General features: G+C 43.4%; 1 protein-coding gene across 1 annotated transcript in view; it reads right to left on the minus strand.

The window, feature by feature from the left end:
* The window catches only part of CPLANE1 (ciliogenesis and planar polarity effector 1), a 185927-nt gene that overhangs the window by 99191 nt on the left and 62949 nt on the right, over positions 1-23787 (minus strand). Inside the window, exons 15-20 of the mRNA XM_040338483.1 lie at positions 20368-20523; positions 20117-20284; positions 17590-17812; positions 8834-8973; positions 4807-5024; positions 3111-3275 (exon numbers count right to left, since the gene is read on the minus strand). Of these exons, the coding sequence (XP_040194417.1) occupies positions 3111-3275; positions 4807-5024; positions 8834-8973; positions 17590-17812; positions 20117-20284; positions 20368-20523 (1070 nt within the window). The remainder of the gene's footprint in view (positions 1-3110; positions 3276-4806; positions 5025-8833; positions 8974-17589; positions 17813-20116; positions 20285-20367; positions 20524-23787) is intronic.

The following is a 23787-nucleotide window of genomic DNA, read 5'->3' on the forward strand; positions in this document are numbered from 1 at the left end:
CCGCAAGACAGACCCCAGCATGTTAGACATGGAACGGGTCAGAACTTCGGATCTTCTCAGTCAAATTCATACAAGCGGGGGTGTCCCGCAATAGGGGGGGGTGGTCACCTATACATGACGCCCGGAGGGTCCACCACCGGAGGAGAAGCCCACTCTCTTAAAAGGCTCCCCTCAAGGGGCACCGAGCCGCCAGGCGGTGAGGGACTACAAAAGCCCTCAGTGGCTTTTCTCATTCCGCGTTTTTTTAAAAATTAGCAAGAAAGGGCACAGAAGGAAAACCTACACAGAGCGGTCTGATTTGTGTGATCCCAAAAAAGACCGAGCCCTCAGCGGAAACCCAGCTGCACTATCCAGCTACAGGGAGTCCCGTACAGCAGTGAGAAGCGCACCTCTAAGTGCCTTATCCTGCACCCCCAGGTATCTGGTCCATGGCTCCATCTGAGACAGAGCATTCCCCAGGGGATAAGAGGGGGGGGAAGGAGGGCACTCCTTTGACCCCTGCCCGTCCACAGTCCCCCACCCTGGCACCAAGGTGTCCAGGACAAACAGTAAAAAACCATCTGTGGGATCCCAGGTGGGGAAGGACCAGATACTGACTCCAATAGAGCAACCCATACACATAGTGTGTATGTATAAATTGCCATTGATTTACAGAAGCTCCAATGCCCTATGCAGGGCAACTCACCCTTCGCTGCGCTGGTCGGGGGTATCCCAGGGGACTCACCGAGGAGGAGACTGCCCAGCGCGCCATCCGCCCACAGCACACGGCGTGTGGGAAGGAAAAAATACTGTGAGGAGACTGCGGCATCCGAGGGACCTGTGTGTACCGTAGGATTCAGCACTAGGGGTCAGCCAAGATGGCCGCCGAACGTCCTCGGAGCGCGGCTACGGCAAAATGGCCGCCAATTGGAGTTTTCAATGCAATTGAAAACCACCCCAAAAATGGCGCCAGAGCCGGCCGAATGGCGGCAAAACGCAGCATTTAAACAGCAAAAGCCTCTAAGGCTTTTAAAAGTGTAAAACAATTTAAAAATACACACAGAAACCTCACAGAAAAACTCAGGCCAGACACAGTCCCCTCAGGGAGCCCTCCCCCCCCCCCCCCCCCGACAGCGGCAAATGTTTGCAATGCAGCAGAGGGAAAGGAGCAGGGGAGGGAGGAGAAAAGGCCCCCCAAACCCCGGGAATGCCCAGCCGTACCAACCCACCTAAGCGGGAGGGACTGTACTTACCTCAGAGCGAGCATTCGCTGACGCATTCCTGACAGAACTACAACCGCAATGGAGGTAGCTGTCGGCCCGGTCCACTGTGAGTGAGACAACACCACAGCCCAGTCATATGTGGACCTCGGAGCAAAGCTCACAGGCCACCTCAGGAGTCATGAGGTATGGCGTGGCAGACCAAGCCTCTTTGCAAAGGTGTGTCCATGCATGCTGGTCGGACTGAGAAGACTACAAGGATCTATAATATCCAGCCTGTCTCTCAGCCGACATTTGAAAGAAGATTCTTTAAGAAAAATTTAAAGAAAAGAAAATAAAAGAAAATTTCTCCTCAAGGCGCTGGGCCCAAAGGGAGCCATACGTCCATCTCCTTTGCTAGGCAGAACGAAACTGAGGCTGCAAGCTGCAGTGAGGAGGGTTATGTCTGGAGGGACCGCCCCCTGGGCGGGGCTGTTCAACTCTGTTAATGTAACATGTATTTAACCATTTAACATGTTTCTGCCTAGTCCTCTCCTGTAAACAGGGAACATAACCCCACTTGTCAAGACTTAAGGAGCTGTGTCCGTCCATGGACGATAAGAGAAAAAATGATACGCTCATATGCATAATTACTAAACCGCATGTTTTTTTTTTGTTTTTTTCGATCCACTGTACCTTAGTAATCCTTTATGTTACTGGCCGCTTCCTGTATATGGATTCCGTCACTTCCTCGATGCCGCAATGTCTCCTGGGAGCTTTTGTCATTGTTCCCAGGAGACATTGCGGCATCGAGGAAGTGACAGAATACCCGCACACTACCCGATAAATCCATATACAGGAAGCGGCCAGTAACATAAAGGATTACTAAGATTTGCCTGCCCCTGACAGTGACTCGAGCTGGGCATCGCCGCTTAGTGAAGGATTGGCTCGGCTGCTCTCGGCTTCTCTAGTCCTGCAAAGGGAACTGCGTTCCTGCTGTGAAAAAAGTGCAGGAACTCTGTTCCCACGCGTTCCCGCAGGACTTGAGCCCTGCTTTTAGCCCAACATCAATACCTGACCTCACAAATGGTCCTTTGGCTGAATTGGCACAAATTTCCACAGACACAGTGCAGCATTTTGTGGAAAGCCTTCCAAGAGGAGTGGAGCTTGTTAGGCCCCTTTCACACTGACACATTTTTCAGACGGTTTAGCGCTAAAAATAGCGCTGCTATACCGCCACCGCACCTCCGCTGCCCCGTGTGAAAGGAGCCTTAAAGCTACAAACAAGAAGGGGATCCATATTTTGGTATATGGTTTTGGATTGGTGTATCCAACAAGGTAAAAAAAAAGTGATGTTCAGGTGTCCTCAAACATTTGGTCATATAGAGTATATGAATTCTGCTCAACCAGAGCAAGATAAAACGCTGGAATTGTGCAGCAGCAGTCAGCAAAACATTTACCCTAAACTGGATCCAGCAGATAGAAAACTTCCAGTTACAGATGTCCTCAGTCTGACGGTCAGCATCATTTAACCCACTTCCTCTTGGCCCACGTTGTTGTGGAGCTGCCCCAACCTATGGCTGGACATTGAAATTAGTAGAGCGATGAGCTCATCTCACTGCCACTTTACTTTCTCTTTCTATCAGCATGCTTAACACATGAACTTACTGGGCCCTTGTGCTGCCTCTCACGCTCCAACCCTCCTGTACAGGGACTGTAAGAGGCTGATGCCAGATTAAATTCACCTTTTATTTAAACAATACATTCAATGATGTATTGATGAATATATAGCTGTGCAAAACTGTGTCTTTCATATCTGGTTAGAGTTTAGCTTTAAGTGTATAACACAACATGCATGAATAACAAAATCCAAATTACATAGCAACCGCTTCACAAATCCATACGGTTGAGTTATAAGAAAGGAAATGGAACCTTTTGCATGATTTTCCTTGCTCTTTTTATTTGCTTGATGTACCACTGAGCAGCAGGAAGGGAACAGTGGGCTGCCCGTAACAGCAAAAGGATTCTCTGAAGAACCCCAGATAGCTTCTGACGACTCCGTTTCTCCATCTGTAACAGCAAATCACTTGGGTCTTCCTAAAAAAAAAAAAGTAAGATCAGACAAAGTATCAAAGTAAATGATTAGAAAAGAAAATTGAGGGGCTTATGGACTTTTTAGGCACAGTAATAAACTAGTTTTAGAGAAATATAAAGAATTTATTTATAAATACATAAATACAGTTGATTTCTAAAAATCCTGTGCATTTCAGAAAAGATGCAGAAACATCCAATCAAAACATTGCACTGACTAGTAGAGAAAACACCCTAATAACAGGGCCTTGAGGAAAATTATTAAATTCTTTCCATAATAGCATTAATATCCTGAAATAAGGCTCAATATCTGTAGCAATGGATTATCAGTTGCAATTGATCGGAAAAAGGTTTGACATGTTTCACATGCAGACACGCTTCTTTAAAAGCACAGTATATTTAACTAAGTAAAGGAAAAAAAGAAATTAGAATACCAAAGATGATTAATACAAACACAAATAAACAAAAAACTATGTGGGCAACAATGCACCAATGAAAGGCCAGAAATGGGAGTACGTCAATAAGGAACGACCCACCCGGATACCAATAAAGGACAAAGCTGAGCATCCTGGGGGCATAGATAATATTATATTAAGCACTATAGCACCAATGGTAGTGGGCTTAATAAGTATATGAGTGCTACAGAGTTGTATAGTGTATGAGGTGTATACAGCCATTGCTTTTTGGCTCACACGTAGCGCTACATTACCATCCACATAACATTAAGATGACCAACCTAATACTGAGTAGGTCCCTCTTTTGCCACCAAAACATATGGCTGAAAGAAGCCATTGCTATCAGGAAATACGGTTTCCATGAAGGGGTGTCTGCAACAATGTTTAGGTAGGTGATGCGTGTCAAAGTAACATCCACATACATGAAGGACCCAAGGTTTACCACACAGAACATTGCCCAAAGCATCACATTGCCTCCTCCAGCTTGCCTTCTTCCCATACTGCATCCTGGTACCATCTCTTCTCCAAATAAGCGATGCATATGAACCAGCCCATTCACATGATGTAAAAGGAAATGTGAATTATCCCACCAGGCCACGTTCATTCACTGCTCCGTGGTCCAGTTCTCAGGTGCCCATTGTAGGCGCTTTTGGCTGTGGACACAGGTCAGTAAGGGCACCCTGACCAGTCTGTGGCTATGCAGCCCCATAGGAAACAAACTGCAATGACCATTCTTTGTGCTTTCAACACATCAACTTCAGGGACAGGGATATGTTTACTTGCTGCCTAATACATCCCACTGATTTACAGATGCCATTGTAATGGGATAGTCAATGTTATTCAAATAACCTGTTAGTGGTCATAAAGTATTGGCTGATCAGTGTATCTTAGAGCCTGACTACATCTTCTTACATATACTAAATCTATGCAACAGGAAGACCTACTTGAACTATATTTTCTAATTGTATCCAATCAGGCAGGCCTATGCACTGCACAGATGTTGGTAGATCTAAAGGAAATTGTTTATTCAGATTGTAATTGAACTTTGAAGAAAGTAGGGCTCAGAAAGCACACACTCTTACTTCACTAACAGACGAGGGCTGGGGGCAGTATAATGGCGGTGCTGGCAGGTAAAGACGCTCTGGCACAAGACCCGGCAGCTTCCCGATGAGCTCTTTGGCTGACTCCATTAGCTGGCGAAGGGTTTCGGTGAGAATTTCTGCATCGACCATTACAGCAGCCTTTAACATTTCTTGCACTGAAGTGAACAGTATATCTGCATCTTCTTCCTCAATAGGGTCTGAAAAATTGCAAAATGAGAAACAAATTAACATTAAAATTGTTCTCGTCATAAATGTACTAATCGCTTTACTAAAAAACAACAAAGAGCAACGATAAGCAATATTTACTATACTGAAATCATATTGATGTGGATCTCACTGGTTGCTAAGCACTTTGCACAGAGTTCTTTGCTTTACTGAATAGGCATTCCAATCAACTAACACTACACAAGAGGCAACATTTTTTTGCTTTGACGGTTATACTTTACTCCATTACAGAATTTTTGCAGATAAATTTGGCCGGCCATTTTGTACAGGCATAGAATTCTCTTTGAGTAGGTCAAACAATGCTTAGGGACATCTTGCAGGCGAACATAACAGTTATACCAAAGGAGGGGAAGGACCCGGCAGTATGTTCGAGCTACCGGCATATTTCATTATTAAATACCAATATCTTTTGAGAAGTGTTCCCAATACGGAACGGTACCCGGAAAGGCTGCCGTTGTCGCCTCTTATTGTCATACTTACCCTGAAACCATTTTATGTACGGTTAGGGGCCAATCAGATTATAAAAAAGTATTCCGACGAAGGGGACGGTACATAATCTAGCCACATATGTGGATGACTTGATTTTTTTCTTTTTACTTCGCCATGAACGTGTTTACCATCGCTCTTGGTAGAACTGCGCAGATATGGTGTCCTCTCGTATTTTATAGTAAATTATTCAAAATCAGAAGCAGTGAGAGCGAGCTTAGAGGCAATAGCAAAACCTCATATTGTTAGAAGAATACGTATCGGCCTAAACTGAGGAAAACATTTGTTTTTTTATATTTTTGGGGGGATATTTATTATGGCAAAAAGAAAAAAAAATGCTTTTTTTTTTCAAAATTGTCTCTCTATATTTGTTTATAGCGCAAAAAATTAAAACCGCAGAGGTGATCAAATACCACCAAAAGAAGTACGTAAAATTTTGTTTGGGAGCCACGTCGCATGACCACAAAATTGTCAGTTAAAGCGACGCAGTGCTGAATCGCAAAAAGTGCTGTGGTCTTTGGGCAGCCAAATGGTCCGAGGCTGAAGTGGTTAAATCAATCTCTGTCACATCAGTATTAGGGCTCTTGAAGACTACAGTTTGATTCTTCTGTGCAGCATGTTTTGCATGATAAATTCCCTGGTGCCACATTCCTCATGATCACATGTCAGATCTTCAACTTCACCAAGAGTTTAACGCTCCATTACAGTCACGCAGTGACACAGGTCTCCATGTGCTATGTACAAGCTTAAAGCAACTCAAAAGTGGAACTCTCACTTAGCCGTCTCCTTTTCCTGGTTGGGGGGGGGGGGGGCTGGTGGGTGACAGGTACCGTTCCCCACTTCTGGAGACAGCGCCGTCTCTCGGAAGTTCGGCCCCCCTCCTTCCTCCGCTGCTGGGCCAATTAGAAAGTGCAGCGCATTTCGTGCATGAGCAGTAGGGAACTGGCTGTGAAGCCAAAGGGCTTCACTGCTGGGTTCCCTTAGCAAGCATGGTGGCGAATGCAGCCAACCCAGAGATTGTCTGGGGTGCCGTCATCGCGGGCTGTCTGGACAAGCAAGTCTCCATGTATTAAAAGTCAGCAGCTGCAGCATTTGTAGCTGCTGACTTTTAATTTTTCATGGGGTGGCTGAACCTCCTCTATAAGTCTTTACTGGGACGAGAGTCACTTTGGGTGGGGGGTCTGTGGAACCCAGCTTAGAGGGGTCAGGAAACTCATTTTACAGCTCCCCAGGCCCCTCCTTTGTGCAAGTCACCCTTTGTCTATTGGGAACACAGGGTGACCTGAGAAGACCAGTCTGGTCTGATCTAACCAGATTTAGCACAACCACCCAGGACTCAGCATTTATTTTTACCTCTGAACCAGCCAGGATGTCTGCACTATGTTTAGAACATTGGACATTGGCATTTTGGCTCATTTAAGCCAACTTGTGGCAGTGTGCTGCTTTTTTAACTCTTGTTGATTACACAGTGCCTACTGAAAATTTTGATATATAACATCTCAGTTTAGATACATTTATGTGTATGTTTAATTTTGCTTGGTGCCAATCTGTGAAGTTGAAGCGTATTTTATACAACTTTGCCATATTTCATGGTCTACATTCACTCTTGAGTATACTAATGCACCAATAACGCTCTCTAATGTTAAGCACATGTGGAAATGTCAGTTTGAAAGATATTTTGTGTTGCTTTAATGAAAAGAAAAAGTTAAAAACAAAACCAGCACTATAAGATTTTAGTTTTTCTGGTTCACAATTCCATACATTTATGGATTGTGACAAAAAACTGCAGGATATGTTGTGGAGAACTTTTAACATTAAGTCCATAGGGGGTGTTGTCTATGCAAAAATGCATTTAAAAAGAAGTGGCCAAGTGTGGGAACAAAAACTTAGCTTTTCCTACTTTCATCCCCACAAGTTTAGGGTTGATCATTGTGTAGCCCAGTCAATGTTTACCGCCACAAATTCTAAGTTACATTTGTTATGGTACCTCTTTATTATATAACTATTCTTATAAAGCGTGGCTGGACTACGACATTGGATACAGCGCCTTGAGGCGATTTAGTTTGCATTTGTAGCGCTATACAAGTTACTCACTCACTCATAAACAAAGGCACATCACTATCAATAAGGTGGGGAACATAGAAAGATGTGTGACTCTGATGAAGTAAACCATAACTGACTCCAATTTATTTTTATTTTTTTTGAAAAGCCTATGGCGTGTGAACACACCCAAAAACTCCACCCGGTGCAGAAAAAATGTGCACACACATAAAGAGTGTTCACAAAAACGTGCAGACGGGTGCAACGTCAAGTGGTCCTCCTGTGAAGAGGGACCCAAACCCTGATCCCCCGGGGCGTTAGGCTCCAGACGGGGACTGAGGTACTGTGGTCCGAGCAACCGAAGCCGACACGGACCCAACTTCCTCGGAGGGACTGCCGAAACAGAACCCTCCCAGTACTAGGTGGGGCTCCCCCGAAGGGAGACCCCATGAGAGCAGGCGAACTAAGCCAGAAGGCCATGTCCACCCACTCCCAAGACGTTCAGGGCTGGCCCGAGGACCCGCACCCTACTAATCACACAGTGTCACAAAACGTGCACAACAAAAAAAGACAAAAAAGTGACAAACACAGGCTTAAATAAAATAAAGTGGGGGAAGGGATAGTGGAGAGGAGAGTGAAAGAAGTGGCCATTGTGGTGAAACAATGACCAGGCCCTCCGGCCAGGAATAAAAAAATTCCTCCGGTCCTAGCCAAAAGGCCCGGCCCAGGAGGCAGGTGCTAAAAAAAGCGCGTATCTGGTGCAGTGACCGTGGTATCTTAAATCAATGTGTCCCTCACACAGTGATCTTCAGATACCCCTGGACTGCCACTCCAGGGGCACATGCACCATAGGCTTTTCGTTCCATATCCGACCCCCCGACCGGCCAGCTAGAAAGCCCTTCAAGGTTTTCTTGGGGAGAACTGCCGCTCAGGTAACAGCCTCCACCAATACTAGCCCCTCCAGACCCTCCGTCAACCCAGCGGATTTGCATGGCTCTACCCCGTCGTACCACAGGGCATTACCAGCTCCTCCAACCGGATCGCTGACAGAGATAGCACTTACACCAGCCAGCCAGAAGGCCAGACTAGAACTCGGCAAAAAGACCAAAAAAAAAATAAATGTCTGACTCTAATAGCCTCTAAAGAAAAGCACACAATAGAAGTAGGACATTATTATTTGTAACTACTGTCTAAGTATTTAAGCAAATGGATACACATGCTTTAAACAGATACATGAGTGTAGGGCAATAGTTACCAGTAAATTGTTTGGTTTCAATGTGCTTCTTGTCCAAGCCATCTAAGGGTGGAGGTTGGCCAAGGAAAGACTGTAATTTATCCTGGAAAATGTACGCTGGGGACAGATACAGGGGCATTGATGGCAATTTTTCTTTACTTCTGAAATGTAAAAATTAAGTCTTTAATAATGAATGTATAGTCATTTGGATGTACAAGTTAGATATACTGTATGCAAGACATCAGCTTAGGTAAATAAAATTAAAAAAATAACTTTGCTCTTATGTATTAAATGTAATGAAATAAGCACATTGATTATGCGAGTGGAGCTGCGTGCAGGCAACCTATGTTTATGTGTGTGGATGCAGCGGCTGTATGGGCACACCCTCCATGCATGCCTGTCACATTAAAATGGGCCAATGCATCCCCCTAGAAAAACACAGGCTCGGGGCGCATGCGCGGCGCGACGCTGATGGGACGTGCCTAGTCACAGCTCCGCCACACCCGGTCGTTCAGAAGCCGTTTCCCCAGGGCTATAACCCTCGTTTTTGGAAAAAAAACATCAGCACCCCTGCGGGAAAACGGGGTGCATGCCTGGCAACCAAAAGAAAAAAAATCGTAACCAACAGCATTCGCTGACAAACTTCCTCCTGGACATGGGGCAGAGAGCAGGGAAGAAATCCCAAAATGGCGCCGGCAGCAGCGTGTGGGGAGAAGATGAACTGGTCTCACAACCTCCCAAAACCTTGGAAAATCGTGAGTACAACTCCCCTCTCTCTAAGGCTGACCTAGATGAGAGTCTCTCACATATTTTTAACAAACTGGTTGAAAAAATAGAGAGAGAGGTACACAAATCCACCGCTGCACTGTCTCATGAGATAGCCAGCATAGGAGGCCGCACGGATCTCTTAGAGACTAAACATGACGAACTCTCCCTGGCCCATAATGACCTGAGAAAGGACTATGAAAACCTAGCTGACAACTTTGCATTCATGCAGGCTCAGGTTGAAGATTTGGACAATCGCAATCGCCGCCAAAACATTAGAATACGCGGTATTCCAGAATCCACTACAGACCTGTTGCCAGCGGTATCCAAGGTTTTTCATGATCTCCTACCAGAAAAGCAGCTTTCAGCATTTGCTTGCGATAGGATTCACAGGGCCCTCCGTCCCAAACCCCCTCCTGAAAGTCCCCCTAGGGACATTATTATGTGCATGAAGGATTTCCTTGTAAAAGAAGACATCATGCGTGCTTCCAGGAACACCCCCAACATCTCCTATGAAGGAAAACGCATACAAATATACCCAGACATCTCCCCCGCTACTTTAGACAGAAGACGCAGGATGAAAGAAGTCACCACAGTCCTGCAATCTGCCAGGATAAAGTACAGATGGGGATTCCCCTTCAAACTAACTGTCCCCCACAACGGATCCACGTACACAGTTTATAATGTGATAGAAGGAAAGGAACTCCTGATTAAACTGGGTCTCTTGCCTCCTGAACCTCACCCACGGCTCCCTACTACACCAAGGCCCTCACCTATTTGGTCTACCCCTTCCAACAGACGCAGCCAGAGAGATCAAAGGAGACTATTTAATCCTCATCAAAACTAACCTATGTTAACGTATAACGGTTGCTTCAAGTTATTATACCATCTGTCTTGAAGGTATGACTTTTTGTTTCTATATGTTTACCCCTGGAAATAGACCATGCACAGCCCAAGGTGCAATCACCTTTAATATAATAGATCTGTATGCTCTATGAGAAGATGGGAGAGACACCATTAACTTTCTTATGTTAACCCCACGTGATAATGCTGGATTGGGGCATTACCCAATTATATCTCAACTTACAGTCTTAAAAGCCTCTTACAGAGATTACTGAAGTTCATTGATGCACACTACCAGCCCCTAGATGTGGTAAAGATCCACCTCATAATAATATACTATCTGTATTATACTTATTTTATATACCAGAAACCTCTTAACATCTAGACCGTGAGATCACTCACACAACCTACTGAAATACACTACCAGCCCCTATGTGCGATGTGTGGTCACTTCAAGTCACTATATTGTTAGTACAATAATCTTCACAGCACTTCAGGGGCTTACTCATTCAGAAAGTCTATGTACTATACTCCAGCACACAAGCTGATCAGATTTGTGAGCCACTTTCAGATTTCACTGAACAAAGATGGACTTTCTGGACTTTTCTATAATGACGCCCAGTCTCTGTATTGAATTCCCATACATCTCATATGTGACTCTCCCCCTCTGCTGGTCAGTCTGTGATACTGCCCACAGGCTCATACATACCATTTGCTCTCATCCAATTAACATGATGATACAGCTAGCCATACAGGCCCTGTTTGTTAACCTCAAAAATGTTATATGAAGTTATTCTACTGTACTAAATGCCATGCACTAATGCCATGCACTAATATGTTGATTTTTTATAGTTTAAATTGTCTTCTTCGACCGGGTGCGTCCACCGCCGCTGGATTGACCCCACCCCTGCCTCTGTCCTAGTCTAGGCTACCTTCACTGATGGTCTGGCTAGGCCTGACGCGGGATAAGGACCTTTTTTTCTCGTTGTCCTTTATTTTGTTTTGCTTGTTTATTACTTTTTTTTCATTGATATACCATACTTCCAGGTTAGATGGGTCCCCACCTGTCATAATATTCCTGGATTGCACCACGTGTGCTATTTTCTTTTATTCTCTATCTAAAAAGAGTGCTTTGATTCTTACATGCATAGAGTATAAGTTCTTTTATTCCTCCTCTTCTACAGGTATACGCAACCAACATGTTTTATATACTAGGACCTTTTTCAAATCAATGTATGTGACAACTGCACTTACTATATATAGATACCTCCTGGGCTTATCTCACCTACAACACGACAATAGTAAGACGGATTCAATATATGCCTACTCAACTCATTCTGAAACACCTCTATATAGACAGTTTTTTTTTTTCATATCTGATATTCTGCTGATAGCATACTATAAACATAGTCATGGGTCTTAGATTTTTGTCGCACAACACGAATGGGTTCAATTCTCCCAATAAACGCAAAAAAGCTTTCCAACAATATAAAAAACTAGGGGCTGACATTATTCTTCTCCAGGAGACTCATTTCGCATCCTCTAATCACCCCAAATATTTTCATAAATCCTTCAACCAAACGTATTTTACCACATACAACAACAAAACTAGGGGCGTCGCCATTCTTATTCGCAACTCAATAATTTTTGATGCACAGCACGTGTTTAGGGATCCTGAGAGTAGATTTATCATCCTAAAAGGAATCATAAACAACAGGGAGATCACCATAGCATCTGTCTACGCTCCAAATGATACACACACTTCCTTTTTTCTCAAATTTTTTGAGATTCTAGATAAATACCATTCACCCCATATATTGATAGGTGGAGACTTTAATCTGGCTGCTCACCCAATCCTTGACAGAAGTATTGTATCCCCCCACACAAAATCTTTTTCCAAAACCATTAACCGTCTGATCAATAAAACACAATTACTAGACACCTGGAGAGCCCATAACACGGGTATCAGGGCCTATACACACTACTCACACCCACACGACTGTTATGCCAGGCTTGACTATCTATTCTCTACTCCCATTCTACTAGCTAATTCTACACAGGCTCAAATCCACCCCTGCCCATGGTCAGATCATAACATCTGTACCTTCACCACCTCATATATTGGTCTAGCCCCCTCCCCATTCAACTGGCGCCTTAATGACTCCCTTCTAACAAACCCCTCTTGCAAGTCTACTATCTCCACACACATAGAAAACTATTTTACAGACAATATCAATGAAGAAACCCTGCCCACCTCAATATGGGTCGCTCATAAAGCGGTCATGAGAGGCCATATTATTAGTTTGGCAGCATCAAGAAACAAAGAAAGACAGACAGACATTAAACGCCTTACTAATGAACTTCACCATCTATATATTAAACTACATCACAATGTTAACCCTACTCTCACCCAACAAATACAAGATAAACGGAAATCTCTAGACCTACTCCTTTCTGCCAACGTTGAAAAATCACTTAGGTTTTCCAAGGCTAAATACATGCTACATTGTAACTCTCACTCAGCAATGTTCGCAAGGAAACTCAAACAAGACAGTAACCCCACCCATACATATAAACTCAGAAACAGTAATGGTAATTTAATCTCCCACCCACAAAAAGTTATGGAAATATTTACCTCCTTCTATAAGGACCTTATGTCTGATCCCAACACCCCCCCGGGTTTGGCCGCCAGGACCTGGCTAGACAGTATTAATCTCCCTTCCCTAAAACAAGAAAGCCTAGACTCTCTTAACTCCCCCTGCACCGTTGAGGAGGTCACATCCGTCATCAAATCACTTAAATCCTCTACAGCACCAGGTCCTGATGGTTACACCTCCCTATACTACAAAAAATACGCCCCCCTTCTCGCACCTCATTTAAAAAACCTATTTAACCACATACTAGAAGGCAACTCTCTCCCAAGGGAGATGCTTTTAGCCAATCTTTCCCTTATCCCCAAACCCAATAAAGACCACTCACTCCCCCAAAATTTCCGACCGATCTCGGTCCTAAACAATGACCTAAAGATCTTCGGCAGGATCCTGGCGGACAGACTTGCTAGAGTAATTTCCCCATTGGTGCACATAGACCAGTCGGGATTCATCCCCAATAGGCAGATCACAGACAACATCAGGCTTGTTACCAACATCATCCAGGATGCAAATACCCATACACGTCAAACATGTCTTCTTAGCCTTGATATCCACAAGGCGTTTGACAGCGTCAGTTGGACATATCTAAATTATTTACTACCCAGATTCGGAATTTCTGGAGCATTTTTACAGGGGTTTAACGCTTTGTATAACTCCCCACAAACACGCATCCGTTTACCTGGTATCAACTCTGACTTCTTCCCCCTGGGCAGAGGAACCAGACAGGGTTGCCCATTATCCCCACTCCTATTCGCCCTAGCTATGGAGCCCCTTGCACAAGCCATTAGAGCCAACCCAGACATAAAGGGCTATGCTAAAGAACATCATGAATATAAAATCAGTCTATATGCTGACGATGCACTGCTATACATTACAAATCCCCATACCTCCTTACCCGTGCTTCTTAAAGTCCTAGAACTCTTCCACAAGGTCTCCGGACTCAAAATTAATCTAAGCAAATGCTCCGCACTTCCTATAAACATCCCCCCAGACACACTCTCTCTTCTTCAAACTAACTTCCCTTTCACATGGATATCATCCTCAATTAAATATTTAGGAGTCAACATCACCCCACTTCATAATGGTCTTTTTAAAGCCAACTACATCCCCCTATTTGCACACATTACCACCCTCTTGAACGCCTGGTCCAAATATCATATTTCATTTTTGGGCAGAGTTTGTGCAATTAAGATGAATATTCTCCCCAAGTTATTATATTACTTTCGTACCATACCAATTAATATCCCTAAATCTAAACTTGAGACATTACAAAGGACCATCAACAAATTTATATGGGCAGACAAGAAACCAAGATACAGCTACGCATTGCAATATAGATCTCAATCCATGGGAGGTCTGGGTCTTCCCAATCTATGGAAATATTTCCTAGCTGCACGTCTATCCCAAATATCCCAATGGTTCTCCCCAAATAAAAATATCCCTTGGTTGATCTTTGAGACCTCATCCATACAACCGTTGCACCTACAAGGGATTCTTTGGTCCAAATATGTTCTATACCGAGACCTCATTAAACGAAACATTATAGTTGCTCATGCCTTTAGGCTCTGGCAAACCTCCAGAGACAATTTTTCTCTGGCTTCGGAAATCTCCCCACTCACATCATTTCTAGGTGACCCTAGATTACCCCTGGCATATACTGACAGTCATATGTTCTCCACCTGGATTGATCGGGGACTAACATCTCTTGGTTCACTGCAATCCAAGTGGACCTTCAGATCTTTTGACTCCCTCCAAAAGACTTATAACTTCCCCTCTACAGAACTTGAAAGATATCTCCTGATCAAATCTTTTTTTAGCACGCACTTCTCGCTTTCCACAAATTTGAATATCACAATATTCGAAAGAATATGCAAATCCACATCCAGAGATAAGGGCATGGTCTCTAAACTCTATAACCTTCTTAACGACTTCTCTACCCCAGAAAAATCACACCCCATGATTCAATGGGAAACAGAATTAAATATCACCCTCTCTCCTGATACATGGTACTCCATGTCGGAAAACCTCCGTAAAAGCAATAAAGCGGTATCCTTTAGAGAAACACCTACAAAACTATTCACAAGGTGGTATTTATCACCATCCAAAATCCACTCCTTCTACCCATCAGTCCCCCCTGATTGTTTCAGGGGCTGCCAGACAGATGGTACTTTACTCCACATATTCTGGAGCTGCCCACATCTTTCAGGAATCTGGCAAGAAGTAGCCCATAGACTTGAAACCTCATCCAAACACAAGATTGCCCTCACACCACAAATCTGCCTCCTATACGGTAATGCACCAAACATCCCACCCCCTTGCACCAAACTCCTTCACTCTCTCTGTAGCTCGGTGCAATGGATGATAGCACTCAACTGGAGATCTCGAAACCTGATATGGTCACAGGTTCTTGAAAGAATGGAGCTATTGAAACTCTCAGAGAGAATATATCACACAATAAACGATAACATCCACATTTTTGAAGACAAGTGGTCATACTGGTGAAACCCTGAGGTTGCTCCCAATATTGCATTATACTTTATTATCTTGATAATTTTTTTTTGAACTCACTCAAAGAATACTCAATACTCAATGCAAGATTGTTCACATACTGCTTTAATATTTGCATACCTTTGAAGAGATTTTGTACCTTTTATATTTTTACCTGTGCTTGTGATACAATTTACTACTCAATAAACTTTTGTAAACAAAAAAGAAAAACACAGGCTGCCTGCATGCAGCTTTTGCAGCATATCCAAGGCACTCATTCACGCTTTACAGGTCACAGTGTGCAAATTAATTTTTTGCTTTAGAAAGGCCAGTGTTCTGCCAGTGGGCTGCAGAGAAAGATTGCTGTTTCTGTGCCGGCGGCACGTAACCTGACCAAGGTAATCAGGGATCAACAGCCGTGATTACCGTGGTCAGCACAGACAGGGGGACACAGGAACAGGCGGTATCAATCAGGTATATTACAACATACAAAAGGTACGAATTATATTGCAGAAGCACTATGCAGTTTAACATGCTTTAAAGGAGCAGGATCTTTATTTTTTCTGTTTTAGGGTTACAACCACTTTAAAGCAGAACTTCATTCCCTGAATGCACTGGACATCCTTGCAATCTTCTCCCCCACTACATACAAAATCATTTTTCTCTGTTTGTTAATCTTCTACTTCAAACTGCAGAGTGCAGCAGAGGAGCAATGAAGGGTCTGAGCAAGATTATTTCTTAACCCCATCACTGCCGCAGATGTTAAGTACTATATCTCTGGCAGCACAGCCCCGAACACTGACTCTTAGCGGCTCTAGCAGCCAGAGTCTGTTCATATCTCTTCAAGCAACTGTCAGTTTTCTAGTGGAAGTGATTTAGTTATAAGCACAGACATGTTTCCATTTTGCCCTTTCCCTGCCATCGGGCCACCAAGAAAGACCTCTGCACTCTGTATAAGGCTGCATTCACACCTGAGTGTAGGTCGTTCGGTCGTATTCATGCTTATTTGCGCGTTTGCATACAGCGTCGTCCGACGTTTTTGTACTTCGACGTTTTTTATTTTAGCCAATAGGAAAAATTATCATCTTTTCATCACTTGTTGCTATGTTGGTAGATTTTTTTTATCTTCTGCCTGGGTGAAATGTTCTATTGATTAAAGCGACAAAACGCCAGTAGCAAACGCTCGTTGTCGCGCTAGTCGCTTGAATCGAGCGTTTCCATTACTTTCTATGGGAAATAGAAACGCTCAAAAACGCCCAAACTGCCCGATTCACGCGACAAAAAAGGGTCCGGAACTTGTTTGAGCTTCAGGCGTTCGGCGTGAGGCGTTTTGGAGTGGAAATGTGAACCATCTCCATTGAGAATAATGTATTTTTTCCCCTCTAGCGTTTTTGAGCTTCGCTTTAGGCGACAAAACGCTCAGGTGTGAATGCAGCCTAAAAGTAGCGGCCTCCCTAGAGTGGCCAGACACACCTCCAATACAGAGTAAGAGCCGAGTACTCCAACCAGCAAGGAGCATAAGCGTTGCTGACTAGAGAGCTCTACCGCTGACTTGACAAGGTTGTACTGGATTTAAGCAGAAACATTTTGATTTTCACAGAAACAACAGCTGTCCTTCTCTGCAGCCCACTGGCTTTTCTAAAGCAAAAAAGTTAAATTTGCACACTGTGACCTGTAAAGCGCGAACGAGTGCCTTGGATATGCTGCAAAAGCTGCATGCAGGCAGCCTGTGTTTTTCTATGGGGATGCATCGGCCCATCCTAATGTGACAGGCATGCATGGAGGGTGTGCCCGTACAGCCGCTGCATCCATACACAGAAACATAGGTTGCCTGCACACAGCTCCAATCGCATAATCAATGTGCGAATGAGGGCTTACCATTTTAAAAGCACCTGAAATGTATTTCCAACATTTAAAACAAGAGTTAAATTGGACTTTAAAGACAGTAAGATATTTTACAATTACGTTTTGTTGCACACTCATTTTAGTTATGTGTTTTTGAGAAAATGTCAGAGAGAACAGGTAACTTACTCATCAGGAATGCTCTTCAAATGCAGACTGTAGGCCACTGCCATAGAAACAGACATCTTCCAATCTCCCAGATTATTTGCCAGCCATGCAGCCTCTGGTATCAATCCACCAATTAGAAGCAGATCTAGAGCATACTCCACTGTCCAGACGCTGGAAAGGTTCTGATCTCTGACTGCACTGGCCACTATGCTGTGCTGTAAAGTAACCACTCTTGGAAAACGGTCTGTGAAATATGCAATATAACATTACTTGAGTAATTTGTCTCAATATAAATAGAATACAAAAAAAAATAACCTAAATACAACTGTCTAGTACAAGATACCAGAAAGTAATGCAAGAGAGGTGAAAATACCCATGACATAACCAATGATAACTATTACTGTACGCCTAGAAACTGTTATCAGCATTTTTTCTCTGCTCCTAGAAGCCACATAGTGTTATCCTTTGTGTCCATGAACACTACTTTAGGCTATTAGCATTTTTTGAGCTTCAGCGTCTAGGAGCAGAAAAAAAATGTACTGCAAAAATGCTCATAAAATTCTAATGCTCCTAAAAGCTACTAAAATGCTACTAGAAGCTGGAACAAAAATCCTATTTATCAGCTTTTTTGAGCTTATGAAAAATGCTAGTGTGCATGGAGCCTAGGGCTACATTCGCACTACAGCGTTTTTAAACACGGGCAGATTTGCCGCAAATCCTCCCACGATTTGACAGCGCCGTTGTGTGAATGACAAAACGTGAGACTTGCATTTGAAATACCATTCATTTGCGATTGTCACGTGTTAATTCACGCTGCAATCCGCATCGGGGGAAGCATGATGCGGATTGCCGCAACAAATCGTGGCAGACTCGCAACGTGATTTTGGAGGTGTCATTCAAATGCATGGCTTCTCAAATGCGAGTCCCGTGATTTGCCATTCACACATCACATTTGCAGCGAATCTGCCCACGATTCAAAACGCTGTAGTGTGAATGCAGCCTAAAGGTGGTTGTCAGAGGATATGTTGAGATAAGGAATGTTTGTACGTTTTGGGCGATGGGAGTGGTGATGTTCACAGGAAGGGGGGGGCATAAAAAAAGGGAGTAGGGGAAAATTGGAGTGAAGTAGGGGGAGAAAGGAAAGTGCGAGAGAAGAAAGCATGAAAAAAAAGGAACGTGGGTCATATTCCTCACACTGACACCAATGATGGGGCACCATTTCTTCCACTGTGAGGTACAATTACTGACACTGATTAATGGGCAATATTCCTCTCACTGATACCAACGATGGGTCACTCCTGCTCCTAATTGCAATGATGGGGCATGGTTTACTCCCACTGATAACAGGAAATTTTCTCTTACCACTGGCCACAGTCTGGCCCCCCTAAATTTTAAAAGACAGTAAACTGGCCCTTGGTTTATAACGTTTCTAGACCCCTGGTCCAGCAAGAGGAAAATGATCATGTACAGAGGGTGAGTCAGTAATAAATAGCGTCCTCATTGTTACTATGGGCACCCGGCCGTGATAGCTTTTGGCTTCACGGCCGGGCACTCACTGAGCAAGCGGCGCTGCACTATCTGATTGGACAGGCAATCTCCTGGGACCTGTCACGTATCCCAGGTGATTGCCTACAGGGAGGGGCCGTCAAAAGGCGATATGACGTATCGCCTTAGCGGCCCCTCGGCGGAAGTGGGACAGGATGTCCCCCTCCTCCTGAAGCCCCCACTCCCCCCCAACAAAATGACATGCCAAATGTGGCATGTAAGGGGGCGAGGAGTGGATTAAGTGGAAGTTCCACTTTTGGGTGGAACTCCGCTTTAACCTACCGTTTCCTGCATGTTTAAGACTATAGATAGTTTCTGTGTGTTAGATTAGACTTTGTATAAGCTCTAATAGAAGGTTTATTATATTGAAGCTTTCACTTCTGGTCAAAAGAACTCTTATTTAACTCTTATCATATCTTTGAGATAATAAATCTTAAACTACAGATTTATATACTAACAGTAATCAGCTTGTAATGACTATATTACCCCATGGCGATCAGATAGAGAACATCAGAGTAACGGCAACAGTACAATATGACTACAGTGTATACAAGAGCATCATTGTTAAGCAAAAAGGTCATAAATATTTAGCATGACCCCAGGGCCCAACAGATGTGTGAGAATGCTGCAACCATGGGCCCCGAATCCTATTATATTGGGAGGGACAACCTCTATGAATATAGATAAACTATTTGTATGAAAGGGTAGCAGTAACTTCTGATAACCAGGCCTGAAAGGTAAAATGAAAAGCTTGCATTCAGCCGCATGCGATCAGCTTTCTTGTGGTAAATTTGTTTTGTGTAAGTAAGTTGTCATAAATTTGTTAGCTTTGGGGTCTGGGTGTAACCCTAGTTTGCATGGTTTGGGGTGTAGCCAACAGGGAACACATTATATCATGAAGGAACCTCACCACTTGTGCAGAGAACTCTTGGATTTTGGGGCAGGCCCCAACATTTACACACAACAAATTAACAATGCAAAAAGTTCACATATTAAGACCCACCTATTACAATATGCAGAGGTGCCAGAACACAGACATTGTGTGGAGGGAAGACATACAGCAGCTGGTTAGTGAAATATGCAGCCATGAATCTCCCCATAGATTGGATAACAGCCAGCGCTGCTTCAGGGTGAATCTTCTCCAAGAGTCGCTCATCAGATTCCTCACCATCTAAATACACAGAAAACACGGAGAGCTATCAGAGTATTGTCCTACAGATACAGTTACTGAAATAGTGCAAGCAGTGATCTTACCATGCTCGGTCTCTGCCAGCAGATCCGATCGAATCAGCAGCACCTTCACCAGCTGGTCACACAGGCCTTGTGCATCATTTAAATTGTAGTGATATAAGTGACAGTAAAGTATTGCCAAGTAATACCGAGTCTGAAGTAACCCAGCTCGACTTCCTCCTACACCACAACACAAAACACATTTTTAAAGGTTACTACAACATGGCAAATAACATCAACTAATATAATTAAAAAATGCCTGTCCATACTCTCAGGAACAGTTAGGCCAGAATCACATGTGTGCAGCTGCAGTTTTCAGTCTAGGGTCCGGTGCGTTTAAGTTCAACGGTTCAGGTGCAAATTTTTGTTTGAACCTGAACTGGACCCAAAAACGCACAGGACCCCTTCTTGAAACTGCACCGTGCCCACCCCGGTCACATTTACATGTCATGCGAATTGGATGCAGCTTAAAACGCATCCAATTTGCATATATGTGAACCCAGCCTTGTCCAGCCACAGAGGCATGTATATGTGCTGAAATTCTCATTCTACGTACTCTGCAAAAGGGACATTACACAGATGGCTGACAAAGACTAGTAAGAAAAAACACTTCCAGTTGAAATTTTTGCCGATTGGTTGCTTTGCACTTTTCTTAAAGTGTTCTTTAAGTGGTTATTGTATAAATAAAATGTATATTTTATATATATATATATATATATATATATATATATATATATATATATATATACATATATATACACACATTTAGCAGCGTTTCGTTTATAGGCGTTTTTATTTTTTGGGCATTTAAAAAAAATAAAACTTTTTTTTGAAACACTTCTAAATGCAAATGCGGCAAAACTGACCTTTGAAACGTGAGTTACTATCTGCCAAGTTAAATAGTTCAGGAGCAGTTGTAAAAACGTCCTGTGTACATGAAACCTTACCGTGTTTAGCAGCGTTTACAAGCTGTTACAGGCATTTGCTGTTTCAAATGACTCTGAGCATTTGTCTGAACCCATTTTTTTGCATTCCAAAAAAAGATTCTAAACGCAACTGCCTAGAAACGCCCCAGGATTCCTGTTTTTTTGCTTCCACTGCAATTGCCCATTGTGGCTTTAAGGGTCACCATATTCAGGACCCTGTTTTACCAGTACCACTATTCACGACCATGGTCCAATCAGCATTCAGGTGCCGTTGTTATAGGGGATCCATCTTTTAGGGGGGGTTGTGGTCGCACTGTCCTAGCTCTCCCGGAGGGCTGTTTCAGGCTTCTCTAGGGGAGTCAGCGTTGGGAATCCATATTTTTAGTGGGAGGGTGTAGGTATGTGGGTGGGAAGTGTGTGTTTTCTTGGGGGGAGGGGAGGGTGTTCTTATAGGGTATAAGCTACCTCCTGTTTTATGCTGTGATCTTTTATTCAATAAACATACATTTGAGGAGATAGCCTTTGGGTGTTTGCATTTATTTTTATTTTTTTCCGCAACTTTTATGGTCTATTTTTTTTGTATACACCCAGCCCTTATACTCCAAAGACATGCTGGTAGGTTAATTGGCTTCCGTCTAAAATTGTCCCTAGTATATGAATGCGAGTTAGGGGACCTTAGATTGTAAGCTCCTTAAAGGGGAAGGGACCGATGTGAATGTACAATGTATATGTAAAGCGCTGCGTAAATTGACGGCACTATAGATTTACCTAAAAAAAAAAAAAAAATAATAATAATATAGTGGGCGGCAGCTCTACTTGCCGTATATTTTTTCATTGATCAGGCTCCCAGTTTTCTAGGGTTCTTTTTACACCACACCATGATGTTCCCTCCTACAAACCTCACTGTTGGTATGGGGTTGTTTTTGGGGTGATGTGCCATTTGACCTCCAAACATGGTGTGTATTATGGCATCCAAGAGTTCAATTTGGTCTCATCTGACCAGACTATATTCTCCCAGTATTTTACTGCCTTGTCTAAATGTTGTGCAGCAAACTTTAAACAAGCTTCAACATGCTTTTTACCGCGTTTGGCGTCTGAAACGTGGAAATCTTTGGCGTCTGAAACCATTTTTTTGCTTTCAAAGAAACGCTGTTAAACGCAACGATCTATGTGAGCCGATGTACATGATGACAGGAAAGTCTCTCCTAATGCATGTGGTCCAGCCAGTGCTGTCACTGGGTCTCAACTGACTGGGTACGGACTGGGTACTCACGTGGTAAAGCAGATGTGACCAGTGTGCAGGCTGTCATATACTCGCTATCCCGTGCTTTGCGTCTAGCAATTCCTCTATGTGTGTTGAACAGACATGTCCTGCTGAAATCTCAGACGTACAAACAGGATGGTAGCCGTGAATCACATAGCACACTGGTGTAAACCGGTGTCTCAAATCTGTGTCAGCCTGCAATGGTTGCGAGCATGTTGTAATCCCATAAGCGGTGTCAAGAAGATCAGCTCAACAATGTCCTGAACACCAGCCAGTCCCCGGGTGGGGAAATGAAAGCAGAGTAAAGATAAAACAGCATATGGTGCATAGGATGTGACTGGGTCTGTCCCTTCTTTACATGTTTCGTTCCTCCCTGGAACTTCTTCCATTGATTGATTTCTTAAAGTGACAGTCCATATAAGAGCCCTCTCTAAGATGCATTAGTACATAGGTCTTCAAACTACGGCCCTCCAGTTGTTCAGGAACTACAATTCCCATCATGCCTAGTCATGTCTGTGAATGTCAGTGTGTTACAATGCCTCATGGGATGTGTAGTTCTACAACAGCTGGAGGGCCGTAGTTTGAGGATCCCTGCATTAGTATATCATTAGTGCACTATATATATTAACATTTTTTATCATCTACACAAATGTGCATACCGGAATATTATACAGTCAAAAAATCATCATCCATAAAAATATGACAAGAACATGGAAAAATTTACTAATGCCGCATACACACGGATCTGAATCTCCGACAAAAGTTCAATGTGAGCTTTTGATCAGAAATTCCGACCGTGTGTAGGCCACAGCGGACTTTTTCGTAATTTCCGACAGCAAAAATTTGAGCGTTGGTTCTCAAATTTTCAGATGGGAAAAGTTCTTGTCGGAAATTCCGATCGTCTGTGTGCAATTCCGACGCGCAAAAAAAACCTGCATGCTCGGAATGAATTTGACGCATGCTTGGATTTATTGAACTTCATTTTTCTCGGCTCGTTTTGGTGTTGTGCGTCACCGCGTTCTTGACGATTGGAATTTTGTGTGACTGTGTGTATGCAAGACAAGTTTGAGCCAACATTCCGTTGGAAAAAAATCCACGGTTTTCTTCTCGGAATTTCCGATCATGTGTACACGGCATTAGACATTTTTGATAAAAGTCTGCTGTCATCTACCAGGATTATGAAGATGAAACGAGGGTGGACATTTCAGCAAGACACTGATCCCAAACACAAAGCCAAGGAAACTCTCAATTGGT

The sequence above is a fragment of the Rana temporaria genome, chromosome 1 (genome assembly GCF_905171775.1).
Source record: "Rana temporaria chromosome 1, aRanTem1.1, whole genome shotgun sequence".
Classification (NCBI taxonomy): Eukaryota; Metazoa; Chordata; class Amphibia; order Anura; family Ranidae; genus Rana; species Rana temporaria.